Source organism: Rhea americana, unplaced genomic scaffold, assembly GCF_003343005.1.
Source record: "Rhea americana isolate MKP2758 unplaced genomic scaffold, rheAme1 scaffold_310, whole genome shotgun sequence".
In the NCBI taxonomy this organism is placed as follows: Eukaryota; Metazoa; Chordata; class Aves; order Rheiformes; family Rheidae; genus Rhea; species Rhea americana.
In genome coordinates this window covers 352,729-367,662 of record NW_028186436.1, presented here as the reverse complement: position 1 = coordinate 367,662, position 14,934 = coordinate 352,729, and the positions used below count along the sequence as shown (strand labels likewise).

General features: G+C 48.9%; 1 protein-coding gene across 5 annotated transcripts in view; it reads left to right on the top strand.

Annotated features, from left to right (window-relative positions):
- Window positions 1-14,934, top strand: part of LOC146592958 (inverted formin-2-like) — a 43,743-nt gene that overhangs the window by 6,068 nt on the left and 22,741 nt on the right. For 3 of the 5 annotated variants that reach the window (XM_085310129.1, XM_085310128.1, XM_085310125.1), the window contains exons 2-3: window positions 13,769-14,177; window positions 14,779-14,894. In XM_085310129.1, coding sequence (XP_085166255.1) covers window positions 13,784-14,177; window positions 14,779-14,894 — 510 coding nt within the window. In that variant the 5' untranslated portion in view covers window positions 13,769-13,783. Of the gene's footprint in view, window positions 1-6,739; window positions 6,758-11,328; window positions 11,340-13,768; window positions 14,178-14,778; window positions 14,895-14,934 lie in introns of those variants that run through there. The other 2 variants (XM_085310127.1, XM_085310126.1) reach the window with 2 other exon arrangements.

The following is a 14,934-nucleotide window of genomic DNA, read 5'->3' as shown; positions in this document are numbered from 1 at the left end:
AAAAAAAAAAAAAAAAGAATAATAAGAAGAAGTCCTTTAAAAAAAGTTCTTTAAAAAAAGTCCTTTAGAGTTGGTCCGCTTACTTTTCAGCTGCATGTGCAATGCCATAAAATAAATATACTTCTGGCTGGAGCAAAAAAGTTTGCAGGGAGAAAAAAATAATGTGGGCTGCAATATTTACCCAGCACTTCAGCAACGGACTCTGCAATTCATGAAGCATTCCTTAACTTGTCTTGACTTWTATGACAAAGGTTGCAAACTTGAACCTGCCGTGAAGATGAACCGGGAGACAAGTATTTTTGTTCCCTGATATTTGTTATAACTCTTTTCCTTTTGCTTTATATCATGACAATGCAGCACTCAGTAGCTTGTGTACAAAGCCTGACTGAATTGCTCCGTTTCTTCTTCTGAAGGCTGCTTTCCAGCCCGCTTGGCTCCATTCATTTGTTTATGCACTAATGGACTGTGGTTCCAAATTTCAGAACAAACTGTCCAATATTCCTGAGTTATTTTGAATTTATCCAGTCCTGAGGCTTCTTTTCGAGGCCTAGGGACAAATTCTGTTTTTTGTTATTTCCATTACTGCAGATGCATTGAATATACAACTGTAACCAAGCCCTAAATGTGGCCTCTGCTTATCCATGAGAAAGCCAGAGGGGAAGGGCTATCACAAAGGTGAATTGTTTTACAAGCCTGCAATTCCCAGACCTGTGTTCTGATAACTCCCGCAAGCAAGTGTTGGAGCAAGCCATAAGTGTAGACATGAGTCACTTATAAAATGTTACCCTAATGTTAATTGTATATTTATATGTTGGGTGAGTTCAGTGATCTTTCTGTTGAAGATCAGTGAGAGTAACATGCTCAGCAGACGTAAAGCAGCGCAGCTCTTTGGGCTTCACTGGAGCCATGCAAATTTATAGCAGCTGGGGGTATGACTGAACAACCAATTTCTTTGCAAAGGTAAAAGAATAGTATCAGCAACCTGTTGATTTACATTACTGCATGGGAAGTACTAAGGGAGATCGAAGTGTTATTAGTAAGACACCCTGTTTGTAAGTTAAAACTGTTTTTAGCAAAGCCATTTTCCCTCCAGCATGAGAATATCTCATCATAAACCTTCCGATGGTTGGACCATTTTAAAACCCCATCACTCTGATTAAAAGACTGTGGGTTAAAACTGCAAAGAGAATTTCCAGGAGTGACAGTTTTATGTCCTGTCAAAACAACTGCTACGAGTATTGTAGCAAAGTGAGGGGTTAAGCTAGTCAATGGGCTAGAATTACTGCATTTAAAACTAACTCTAAATTGTCTTCARACTGTTTCACTCAGCAATAGAGAAAATAATCTGAAAGGAATTTTGGTGTGGATTAGTTTTGCAATAACACCAAGCCAGGCATCTGCTCTGTGCAAGAATTCGTTTTAAACAGCTCAAATGCATAACTTTTGGAATTAGCGACTGAGCATGTCCTCTGGTTGCTCTTAATATTATGTCCATATGCAAACAAGCTCCCAGTAAAGCAAATGGCAGAGAGGAAGGTCTGATCCCCTTAGTGTGTGCGTAGCCCAACAGCCCAGCATCGCCTTTGCCTGCGTCATTAGCGATTGTGGCTATGATCAATCTTGTCTGAGCAGAAACATTCAGCATGTTTGCTGTGGGCCATTTGCTAGGTAAGATACCGGCCACAGTGATTCATCAGCTGCTGAAATGGAAAAGCAAATCTCGTAGGAGGGAGTCACGTCTGCAGCCTGCTTGATCCTGGAATAAATGCCGCTTCCATAAGTGCCGGTYGGGTGTTCTGCTGTCTCCATAACCGTTTTCAGCAGAGGTGTCCTCAAATGCTGATACGAATCTGAGTAGCTCTTTGGCTTAGTGGCAAGTGCAGCCCTTTCCTCTGCAGACYTCTTACTTTACACCAGTTTTTAGGGAGCAGCAATGCCTGCTGAAGACCTGCATCCCTGTGCGAGCATGGAGGGTCTGCGCACGTGCAGAAGGAATAGCGCTAAAAACTTTGAGCAACCTGTCTGAGTATCTCCCCGTGGGGCAGGGCTCAAAAGGTTTGTGCTCCAGACAGGTTTTCCCCAAAATGGGAGACCCCCCAAAGGGGAACAGGAGCAGGCAACGGCATGGGGAATACGAGACTGAAGCTGTGAGGAGCTGACATGGATATCTTCTGGTCTGCCACAAATGCCAGTTGGGCACGTTTTCCGTGAGCCAAAGAGAGCCCACCTAAAGGTCTCCAAGAAGAGAGCGCTGCAAGTGAGAAGGAAAACCCCGGTGCTGGGGAAATGCATCTGCAATGTGGAGTCTGTCTTTTTACTTCTGATTACACAGCCATGTTCCTGCTGCAGAAATGCAGTTGTATGCTGCAGGGATAGAGAAAACAGCTTGCAGGAAGAAAACAGACAGTTTTCRACCTCAGGCGGTTGAGCCTGGCCCCAGATTGGTCTGTAGTGGCCTCGGCCGCTGCCTCTGCGCGATGCTGGGCTTCTTGCTGGGGCCAGGACACCGCTGCAGCAGTACCTGGGTACCAGGGCCCACATCTGAGCACGACGTGCACTGGAGGATGTGAAGCCCCGCGAAAAATCGGATCTGAGGCACCTCAGAGTGGTGGCCGCTCTTTTTCTTCTCTCGGCTTCACTTTTGCAACTTTTAGACAGGCCTGATATCATCGTCTCATTTGTGGAAGGTGTCATGAAAGCTGGTTAATTCATCTGCAAGTCAGTGGAGAAGAGCACCTGGAAAACCTGGTCACCGGATAATTTTGTCTTCCATGTGGTCAGTGTGGGCCGTGAATAGGGCAGGGTTGCAGGCAGAGAGCAGTGCAAATACAGGAATATTCCTGCACCTGTGCACTGAATGCAACAGGGTTACTGTGGAAAACGGCTCAGGGTGAAGTGGAGGCTGCATCCCTGTGCTTACATGCACCAGAAYGGCATTCGAGTTGTCCAGGCAGCCTTAATCTCGGTGCTACCTAAGTGGTTTCCCTGCAGCCTTCGCTCAGATAAATATATATGTTTGCAGAATAAAATGAACTGAATAAAGGTCAGCCTCTTCACTTAGCCTCTGATAGCCAGTGTGAGCACGCCTGTGTTTTAGAAACCGAGGAATGGGTCTGTGCCCTTTGCTCCAGGTGGGACTGCTGATGTAATTTGGGTTTTTTTGCAGAAAATGTTGTCATCCTGTGTGCAAACAAAGCACAGCCTCCCACTGTGAAGGGAACTTTCTCCCCAGCTGGAAGCACCTCCCCCAAAACAGGATGGCTTTTGTTGCAGCAATTTCCTAGCGAAAGAAAGAGCTGTCAAGCTGGTGTGTTAGATGTTTAATGCAGATCTATCCCATTAAATAAAAAACAGTTCCAGGAAGTGTGCATGTGTGGCACTAGCAAAGTCCTTTATTTTCTTTATCTGTAGTATCCATCAGATAAAGACTACTTCAGAGGGTTTTGGCTTTGTTTCTGTTTTTGTTTTTGGTTTTTTTTGTTTGTTTGTTTTTTGTTTTTTGTTTTGGTTTGTTTTTTTGGGGTTTTTTTGTTTTCCTTGTAGCAGACTCTAAAGTGAATGTACGTAGTACAAAAGAAACCAGAGAGCTGGTCTGTGAAAAGTAGGCTGGAGGGTTGTCAAAAACATAGATAGGTAAAATCTCCTCCTCTATATGCAAGGGGAGTAGAGTAATTTAGCTGGTGAGTAGCCAGCTGTGCAGCTCCCTGTTTTGGTCCCGTGACTTTCTGAGGCTGCTCCAATGTCTCCACTTGCACAGGAAGGAGCAAACCTGCTGATTTCACTTTGTTCTTCAGCCCTATCATGCCTGGGAAGAGTCACYCCTGTCACACCCCATCTGCTTCCCCAGCAGCTATTCTGGAGTTTCCTGCCTTCCTCGTAGGACAGCGCAATGCTACAAAGGACAAAGTCCTTCCCTTCCTCGTGGGCGGCAGGGAGGTTGCGCTCTCTCCCTACATTAGGATGTCTTCACACTGCCAAACTCACTTTGTCGCTCTCRAACACTGGCTGTGCCCGTATTTGACCATGGATGAGAAGCTCCAGCCAGGATCACCTGTAGAGAGCACCACCATCGCAGCAGACTGGCTGGCATCTGTCTCTGCCAACCAGAAATGAGCTGGGCATCTCGTGTCTAAAAGCCTTCAGACTCGACTTACAAGAAAAACCATGGGCACAGGAGCTGATTTGTCACGTAAGCATAGAGYGGCAAGAGGGTACTGATTGCTATAATTAAGAATAATCTAATTCTTGAAGGCAAATTAGGCGTATTTATTTCTATTTAATTGGATTCCTGTATTTCATGGACCCATTGTGTACCCAGGCAAGTGATTGCAGTGTGTTCTGGAGGTGGCAGAGCAATGCTGGATGTTGAGATTCTTGGGTTTTCTTGTTTTTTAAGTGGGATTAAACTCTCAGTTCTTGGTTTAACCCATCTAATTTTAATGTACTTATTGTTCAGAGAGCCACAGAATCATGTGCTAGAAAATTGGGGTAACATGGATGCTGATTTGCTGAGGGAAAGCTATTAGCCCTCTCGGTGCAGCCTGAAAGCAACGTCTCTGGTAGAACCTCATTGGTRGAGAGATGGAGCCATGAAAGGATCCTCATTGCACTCTGAGGTGYTTCAGTGCAAACCTTTGCTCCCGAGGACAGCACTCAGCCCTCACCTGGGAGACAAGTCTTTGGGTTTCCCTACTACCATCCAGTCTGTCTCCGTGGGGCTGCGAGCCTCCCTCCGAAGGAAGAGCACACACTCATGGAGAGGAAACCCAGGCTCCCCTTGTTTCCCAGGCTATGCCCCAAGCGGTCAGAGACATGTGCACAGTCTCGTGCTCTTTCTGGTCATGCCGTGCAAAGCGAACATCTTTGGTAGGAGGAAGTGCAGTTGCGTTTCCACCCCAGTGCAAAGGACAGCCAGGGGCAGGGTGGTTTGGACCCTCAGGTGTGTGAACAGCCTCTCCTCACCGTGGTTGGAGAGAGTCGCATCTCCCGAACGTGGCTGGGGGCAGAGGTCCGCGGGGAGGAGCAGGATGCACTCGCGCAGCCGGGTGCAGCGGGTCCCCACACTGAACCCGCCTTGAGAGCAGCGTTCTCTCGCGGGGGCACAGCCTGGCACTGCACCGCGCGCGGTGACGCGACGCCGAGCGCAGCCTGCCAGCAGGCCCAGCTGCGCTGGCAGGGCTGGAAACACCTGGAAGCAGCGCAGCCCACCCATGGGAGGGTGGGCTCCAAGCCCAGACTCTGCCCSGTGCCACTTGTGTTCGCGTGCCTGGGGGCCTGCAAGGGGAAGCTGCAGCCCTGGGGCTGTATTTCAGCTTTTTAGCTTGATTTTTCTGTTTCTGGCTTTTTTATTTTAATGTAGCAGAAGAGGCAGCCTTTGTACGAACAGAAACGTTTCTGGCATCTCTCACAGATTCAGRGTTCAAGTGAAACGTGATGGGAGCTGATAGCCCTTTAAATCTCTTCCTGTGATTGAGAGCACTGGAATCTGCCACATCAACAGTCCTTTCTTTGCAGGATTTCTTTTCCTTAGCCTCCCCCCTCCAGCCTCCTGTGAGCCTCATTCTACTTCTCAGAAAATTAGTTGCTAATCTGATTCCTGGGACTTGCGGATTACGCTTCAGGAGCGCACGTAACAGAGTGAAACCCATTTGCTGACGTAAAATCCATCGTGAATTAACGTTTATCTCRGATCGTATAAGCAGACACTCAGACGGCTTCCAGCAACAGGCCGGAGACCCGCGCGGAGTCGTTCCCCTGAACGCTCGGTGGTTAAGACAAAACTTGGTTTAAAAGTGCGTGSGGAAAATCTGCTCTTAAAAGCTAGCTGTTTTGGACTGAAGGGCAAACGAATGTGTTGGTAGCAGGGCTGGAGTCGGTGGAGCTGTGCTCGTGTGCGCAAGTGTCGAGTTTCCCCACGAAGGCAGGAAAATTGTTGCCGAGGGCTCCAATTTTGGGTCTGTTCAAGTCAGATTAAAGGCCTCGTGGAGTAAGAAAGAGGCGGCACCGGGAGTCCAGCCACTGTCAGTGCAACGCAGTGTTGAAATATTCCCCATTTAATAACAACTGGCTTTCGGCTAACGCCTCCCGAGAGGATGACCGGCTGCGTTTTCCAGCTGTGGTCTTTCTMTTAAGCAGTTCTGGCCCTTTTGGCTTTTGAAACTGCTCTCGGCCGAAAGCCCCGGTGCCACGGAGCGCCGGAGCCAGCAGAAGCAGCACGGCTGGTGCGAGGAGCTGCCGCCGGTGCCTGCCCTCCCCTCCCCGCCCCGCTTCTCCGTCCTACCCCCTTCTTCCTCTTTTCTTGCTTTTTCTCTATTTTTTTTCCTTTCTTTGCCACATCAGTTCCCTGAGCTGAGTCACGGTGAGTCCGGGCTGCTTTCCCGTTACCGGCTCGGTGGCCGGAGCAGGTCACCGCTGGACGCGGTGCCTAAGCCTGCAGCCTTCCCCGTGCCTCCAACCTCCGTGCCCGAGGCGGGTGATGAAGGACACGCGGACGCCTTTCCTGGAGGCTACGGAAAAGGTGCTCGCTGGCACCTCTCGGAAGTCTCTTATTTACGTAGCATTAGACACCGGCATCCTGTTGAGCTGTCTTACACCGGGCAAATTGCACACACACAYGTTCAGGGAGTTAGTACGGACTGAAGCTTGCTTGGCCCGGAGGGCGAAAACGAGCTGGGCTGGGAAGTGAAAGTTTGCGGCGCTCTTTTGAACGGATCCTTCCGTGCGGGAGAGGCGAGAGCGATTTGGCTTCAGCTCTGAGGTAGGCGTCCTTTCCTCTGCCCTGTTTCTCTGTCCTCCTGGCAGCCTGAGGAGGTGCAATAAAAGCAGCTTTTTGGCTTTCGTAGTGTGCGTTTGCATGGCAGCTTCCCACTGAGAAGGAACTACGGGAATCTTAGGRAGTTACCGGGGCTCTTCCCGTGTTGCTGGGTGACGGACCGTTTCTGCTCTTCACGGCACCACCAGATCAGCACYGAAAAAGTTGCACCCCGAAATGCCCAAGGGCATAAAGCAGTTACGGCCGGGTAGCTGGGAGCCGCCTCCGCCGGCACGCGTGCCTGCGCGCTGCGGGGCAGGGCGGTGGGTCGCTCCGGAGCCGCGTTGCACCCAAAGGATTTCAGGGGAGTCCGGGCTAGAGTCCCACTACGCTTAACTCCGTGGTATCTCCTGAGGCTACCTGTGGGGACTGCCACGGGGTTGTATCCACCGTGGGAAGCTCTTTAATTTGGCTGACTTTGGACTGAAGTGGAGAGGGAAGATTCACACGTCCSTTCCTGCCATTTCACCTGGGCCACGATCACCGTTTCCGAAGTGCAGGTCTGACTGCAGCATCGATTTGATTTAAACCTAGCTTACTGGGGTAAGGTAAATTGGTTATTGACTGTCCTCAGCCAGCGTGACTGTTGTAACTAAGGGTGTTTTTCAAACCCATTTAAAGTTAAGCTGGTACGACTTTTAAATATAAGTAAGGGCTTTAGATGTCACCAAAGATCCTGACATAAACATCCATAAGTGTCTCCCTTTAGCTTGGTCTGTATCCAGTTCCTGCAGCAGCCCACTTTATTTCCCTGCATGTTTACTGGGGAGGAAGAAGGCATGGGGATTGGTTTCACCTGGGTAGTCAGGTAATCCTGCTGCAACCCCAGCGTTACCAGCGCGTTTTGAATGCTTGTAGAAAACAGCAGACGGCAGCGTAGCTGACTCCTGCGCTGGCGAGAGAAGCCGTGCCAGCACACRGCGGCTGAGTAGCGGTGGATGGGACTGACTCAGTACAACACGCTCCTCTTCCTTCCTTTTTACAAGAATAAGCTAAACCGCTATAACGCACGTACATTTATACCATGGCATGGTGTAAGTATTGCCACGCTCCTTTTCCTTTTTTATGAACTGAGGTCCTTTTCACTAGCAGAGGAAGCTGTTGCCAGCGATTACTGTTTGTGGCAGAAGAAGGATGGGGCAGGGGTTAGGCTGCGGGGCCTGGGTCTYGGCTGGCTTGGCTGTTGTCTGTTGGGCAAACCATGCTTTGGCCTGCGCGTAGCAATTCCACCTGCAGCAGCGGTCCCGCGCCAAGGGGTCGGATTGGTTTCTGAAATCCTCTCCCTTCTTTCAGTGTGCAGGAGGATGATTTCATTAATCTGTATACATGCGTGCCGTTCAGATGCTGTGCTGGAAAACACAGTAGGACAAATGAAAGCAAGAGGATAGGAAGAACAAACCCATCAGCCTTCTTGAAGTGTTTTGGACTGCTCAAAGCCAGGATGTTGTTTCTTTTTAGTGACTGAGTAGTCTGACATGTTGCAAAATACAAAGGCRCTGCGTATTCCCTGTGGCAGAGCGAAAACTGGAGCTACCCAGAAGCAAAACCTATCATTAGCAYGCATCCAAGCAGAAGAGCCTCCTGAATACCATAAACAGGCACAGAAGGGAGGGAGGGCCCGAGCAGCAAAAAAAGAGCTGTTCTTTGGGGCCAGCAGTGTGCAGCGACAGCCTCATTTGGGGGAAACGGAGAACCGTGGAGCCAGGAAGGCAGCACGTGAGCTTGGGGTCCACTCAGCTTGTGAAGCCTCTCGAAGGGCTGTAGGGAGCTGCTGGTGCCCTGGGCTCCCCCATCCTGCAGCCCAGAAAGGGGGAGGCTATGGTCCCTCGAGATTCAGGGCCTGCCCCCACTGGTCAGAACACCTGCGCCCTGTAACTCGCCTCCTTTTCCCCTACACTCAGTTATACTTAGCTGGTAAGAGGTGCCCTTTCCAGGTCCTTGCTGTGACCCACGCCACCCTTGAGGCATGCAGTAATTTAGACTGAATGCTATGCTGTACAGCCCTGGTCTGCACAACTTCCCAGGTTGGAGGAAGTACTGACATGCCCTGGTTTGTCTCCCGTGGATGTCATCTCTGTAGGAGCTAGCTTTTACTTGGTGGAGCACAGAAAACTGCAGCAAAGCACCTTGTGTTTGGAGAGAAAGGAAAAAGAAGGTTTAAAGAACTGCCTTGGATGGAGGCAGGGAGCATCACAGCTTTGCAGGACAAATGCTCCAGAAAGTTGGTAGCATGGACCACAATGTTGCATGGGTGCAAGAGGACAAGCATTTTTGATGACCTTACATTTCCCAAAGGAACTTCTTTAAACTGCTCCACAGTATTTTTGCATTGATACTTCTTTAGGTACCAGTCTCCATCAGTCTTAGCCATCCTTGAGGGACAAAAAGCATTATCAGGCAAGGGTTGCRTTGATTGCAGTGGATGTTGTGGCCTGCAAGTGTCCCCACTGCAGGTCATACAGACGGGCCACCAGGATGTGTCCTGGAGCTGTAGGAAACAGCAGCGGCATGTACCCCAAAGCCCTGCAGCTTAGCCAGGGACAAGCCATGGGCACTGCAAGCCTGGCTGGATGCCGAGGCAAGGTGTATGCAGGGCACTTCTTTTTTTCTCAGCCAGAATAATGCTAAATTGCCACTCTGAGAGAGCAAAATAGTTGCGCGCCATTTTAATCTCTGATATGTCTCACTCCGATTAGACCATTTACCTGCTAATACGCCCTTGTGGTCAGAGATAAAACAGAAAACTGCTGGCCCTTTAAGGATATATTAGGGTGGATTTGCTGYGCTGTGCTTCACAGAAAATATAGAAAAATGCTGCATTCATAATGTATCACTCATAACTGTGTTTGTAAACAGATTTATCACACCATCTGCAGAATTGTATCATGCTGTCCTCCATATTTACTTTTCTTTCCATTTATTTAGTACTGTTCTCATTTATTTTATTCCTTTTTTACCATCAGATACATTCGCAATCTTTTTTTTTTCTTCCCTACAGAAAGAGTACACTCTCTGTGGGAGAGAATATTTAATCAATCAAATTTGTTCAGCTYGGTGCAAAACCACAAGCCACTACTGTCCCGAGATGTACCTGCCTGGGTTTGTTTCTCTTCTCTTCACATCTGCACAGAGCAGGTGGCGAGGAAGGGATAATTTAGAACAAATACGCTAGCAAACAGGATGCCGTGTTGTTACTTCCTGTCTCCCGTTGCACCRATTTAGCTTAATTTTTAGAAATTGACTGAACTTAAGGGCAATAATGCTATTACAATCTCTATGACTTTCTGTAACTGATACTGTATACAACCGAGTATTTGCATAACTGGGGGGGGGGGGAAGCCAAGCCACTATGTTATCAAGTTGGATAAGGAAGGTTTAGTCAGGTGCAAATAATAGAGTGATTTACCAGGTGTGAAAATAAGTCAGGCTGAAAGAGAGCTTGCAGAAAGCAGCTCCTTGTGCAGCCCCTCTGCTGGGTGGCCCAGACCTCGGGCACGGTCTCTCCGGCCGGGTGGGCGCGAGTCCGCTGCGCCCCCGGGGCCATCTGTGCAGCCCCTTTCATGGGGCTGGRGGAAGAGGCTCCTCTGGGCACCAACAGGGTTAAAACCGGCAGCCCGGGCTTATGTAAAACCGGATTCTCGGCTTGGTGCAYGCTTTCGCTTTGGGGAGAGCGGAGAGGCTCGCTTGTGCCGGAGCAGAGGGGAGGGACAAGTCCCACCCTGTGCGTCAGGGCTGGGACGGGGCCAAGCGCCCGGGCTCGGCCCGCTGTGCAAGCGCGTGGCTCTGTGCCCGTTCCAGCACAGGAATACAAAATCCGGGACAGTCAATTCTCCATTCTCGTCRCTAGCAGGAGGCCGAGAGGTCCGGGCTCTTCGGAGAAGGCAGGGTGCTAAAGAGACATCCCCGAGCCTCTGCTGGCACCAGGTCTGGCTCAGCCTGATGGTCCCAGAGCTGAGCAGAGCCGCGTGGGCTCTGCTCCCATGCTATCTCCCGCGGCCCCGAGCTCTGCCGAACGCACCGGCACCGTGCAGCTGGTCCTCGGGGCTCCGCCGCAGCCCCCGTGCCGYGCTGATGCCCCATCGCAGCCTCCGCAGAGACCCGGCTCATCTGTAAGGGCAGGAGGAAGGCTTGTTTTCTCCTTTTGTGCAAACGCCATGGGATATGTGGCACACGTGGGATCTGTGGTTCCCTTCTGCTTCTTCCTCCCGGGAGAACTTCGCCACGTCTCCCCGCGAAGCTTGTGCCTCCCTCCCMGCAGACACTAAAGCCCATCGCTGGGCTTGGCACAGGGCAGGATGTGACGGCAAGTTTTTCGGAGTGTGTGTCCAGCCCTCTGACTATAAATCTGCTGGGGCGAGATGGCTGGGTTGCCGCCACAACTCCGGGGCTGTGATGGTGGGGGCAGCACACCTCACTGTGCTGGAGAGGGAGGATTTCTCCTTTGCTTCATGCCAAACCCAAATTCCTGGGCTCAGGCACAGAGGAGCAACTGGAGGAGTGGCCAACTCCAACAGAACTTTTGCCAAGAGTGAGTAAGTGCTCTGGGTTTCCGGCAGTGGTGACAAATTTTAGAAACTCTGACCAGTACTTTGGTAGGAGTTGGGGTTTTCTATTTATATATATATATATTTATATATATACACACATATATATATGGTCCTTTTAAAATTATTTTTAAGCTGTACGATATGTCTTCAAATGCTGTATTCGCAACTTCACGTTTTTCCATCATGAGCCTGACCAGCTCTCTTTTTTTCAATCAACAAAACAGTTCACAGCTGGGCTCTTGGCCAAGAATTTCTTTCCCCTTTGAAGCAAAGGGAAACTTTGGAGAAAGTTTTCTCCACAGCTCTGTAAAAGTGTATGAGGATTTTCTGCGACTRCATCCCTCTAACTTCACCCCCTCTCTGACCCTTACTCAACATAACCTTTATTGTCCTGAGCTGTGACTTAAGTGCCCTTGGCAAAAAGTTTCACCCATCGCCTTCCCCCGGGGGCTAATTATTCTAACTGTTCAGAATAGTCCATTGCCTGCACTTTGCATCCTTCCAAGAGACTTGTTTAGACCCCTAATATCATGCTCTAAATATCTACTGCAAATTATTATACAAGCTTTTCATGTGGAGATTGGCAGAGCAGTGACTACTGATATGAGACTGTCTAATAAACCATAAAACCTCAGCCAGTACATGGGGCATGCACCTCTGTTGCAAGAAAGCAGTGAGTACCTCTCGAAACACTCAGTAAAAATCGCAAGGCAGGCTTTAGAGTAAGAAGTTTATTTTGAATAGTTGTAAATGACTAGTCCTTTTTCTTGGCCTTTTGGCAAATAAACCTTTCAGAGACTTTCAGTCAGGATTTTTAAGCCTTTCCCTACATTCTGCAGGGCTAGAAACAACTGATGCTAGAGTTTATAAGGGAAAGCAAGATTCTCCTATAATTCCTTGAGTCTGGAGTTGGGGTTATGAGGGAAACCCTCAACTAGTGTGCAGTGTAATAAAGTCACAGGAGGTGGAGACTTGGTTTGGCTCTGCYACCAGTTGGCCAGACCTGTCTGCTTCTAGCTGCCTTGGGATTTACCTATAGCAGAGGCAGGCAGGCCATAGGACAGGGAATACCAACACCTCATTGCTGTCTCTACCATGACTGGTGCTATGAAGCAGTTCTGTTGTCCTCTCTTCGCCAAAAGGGGTTGCAAAAAGGGGAGAGACATGTGATAGATCTGTCTACAGGGAAGCATTAGGATGATTGAGCTGAGTCCTGTGGCCAAGAGGTGGCAACCAGGGGACAGGGCAGGAGAGGAGTCTTCCCATGTTAGCCAGCTTTGGAGGSTAGCTAGCCCTCAAGTTCTCCTGACCTCCCTGGGGGCTCCTCAGCCCTGCGTTTGGGAGGGTTACAGTGGTGCGGCTAGGAGGGGAGATGACATTAGCGCCTGGCTGGGGACGCATGAGCCATCACAGAGTCTGGTGCTATTGGCCGGCATGTGGCTTGGGGGCCAGGGAGGCAGGTGTTGGAGTTATACTSCTTGTATAGGACAGCAGAGCATCTGGGATTTGAAATGGTTGCTTAAAATACGTGAAAAGCGCTTACATTCTGTATCTTCATTACTACAGGGCTAAAAATGAAGAACCTACCTCAAGCATAGTTTGTCACTCAGGATTAATTTAACTTGGTTTTGATACTTCTCTGTGGGGCATCGGTCCCTCACGTTCATTGCTGTGAACAGRATGACCGAGGCGGACCATGTCCCCCAGGGAGATGGGCCTCGAAAAAGCTGTTGCCTGCCTTTGACCAGATGTACTGCTGTTTTAATAGCCCCCCGTTGCAGTTCGTCCACTTGCAACCTGCTGGGCTTTCACATTATCACACACAAGCACCACATTTTGCAAACATATTTGCTGTTAGAGCAGACAGGAAGAGATTAAGAGATAAAATTAACCTCCACATCAGTCAAAAGAAAAAAAAGCAAAAATAACGCAGTAATCAGAGGCTCTTATGAGCAGGATATGCTCAAAATGACTTCATCCCACTACAAACACTTAGAAACTGCACAACCCCACTGGTGTGGTAAGATTTTAAAGAGGTTAAATGGGCATAAGGAGTTCAGAGCTGATAATGCCATTTCCAACCTTGTCCTTTCACTGCATGAAAATAGGCAGAGGCTATTGACTAGCGTAAATTGGCTACTTTTAAAGCTGTATTTGATGGCTTAGATGTGCTAAGAGTCTGTCTACAGAGTTTTCAGGGTCTGAATGTAATGTGCATGGTTAAGTGGGGAATATATTTAGTTTCTCAACAGAGGACCAGTGTGTGTCCCACATACATGAGAGCTGGCCTAAGAAGAGATCTGCTGCGGCTATGGTTTAGGTCCCGATCACTGGGAGAAAAACCGCTAATGCCAAGAGTTAAAGGTCCGTCCAAAATAAATTCTCATTTTGTCTTTTTTCATCCTTTCAGGATAAACTGTTCACAATGTCCATCAAAAAGGAAGGTGCCCACAAAAAATGGGCTGCCCTGAAGGAGAAACTTGGGCCCCAGGAGACAGACCAGTCAGAGGCCAACCTGGAAAATGCAGAGCCAGAGCTGTGCATCCGCCTCCTACAAATGCCTTCCGTGGTGAACTACTCCGGGTTGAAGAAGCGTCTGGAGAACAGCGACGATGCCTGGATGGTCCAGTTCCTGGAGCTCTGTGGGCTCGACCTCCTCTTAGAGGCCCTGGACAGGCTATCTGGGCGAGGAGTGGCCAGGATTTCTGATGCCTTGCTTCAGCTCACCTGCATTAATTGTGTGCGAGCAGTGATGAACTCCCACAGAGGGATCGAATACATTGTCAGCAATGAGGGCTATGTCAGAAAACTCTTCCAAGGTAAGAAGACTTCTTTTTTTCACCCACCACACAAGCAGGGGGAGACTTTGCAGGAAAAGTTTCTGCTGTTTATCATYTCACCCTGCACTGGACATACTTTACAGATGTATCTTACAGTTATCCCACTATTCTGTCACTTTTTATATACCCAAAGGTGCTAACAGGTGCAAGTTTTTGATTGAAACTGAATAATAACATGGATTGTTTTCCTCTTTAAAATAATACTGCTTTGAAATGACATTACCTTTGCCACTCTGTTATATAGGTGGGCTCACTTCCACACAAATGTCTTCTTAGCTCCCTGAGGAGTAAGGATAAACCCTGCCTGCGCCTTAGGCAGGTATGAGAAGTCCACAGCCTCTCAGCTTTCAACTTGTCAGCAGACATTTGCCATTTACCTTTTGTAAGGTCCAAGGACAGAGAGAGAGAGAGAGAAATTCAGAGGGCTTGGAGACTTGCAGCCTTCTTCCATGTACTGTGGCACTACTTCTTAAATCTTTTTTCTACCACTTGTCATAACCCAATACAAGAAGACACTGAGAATCAGAACATTAGTCTGCCATTATAAATTATTTTTCTCTTTTGTTTTCCCATTCCCCAGCACTTGACACAACTAATGTCATGGTCAAAAAGCAAGTATTTGAGCTCTTGGCTGCACTGTGCATTTATTCATCAGATGGCCACACTTTGGCTTTGGATGCCCTGGACCATTACAAGGCAAGTGTTGGATTGTAGCAGGAGGTACTGCTGCGTCACA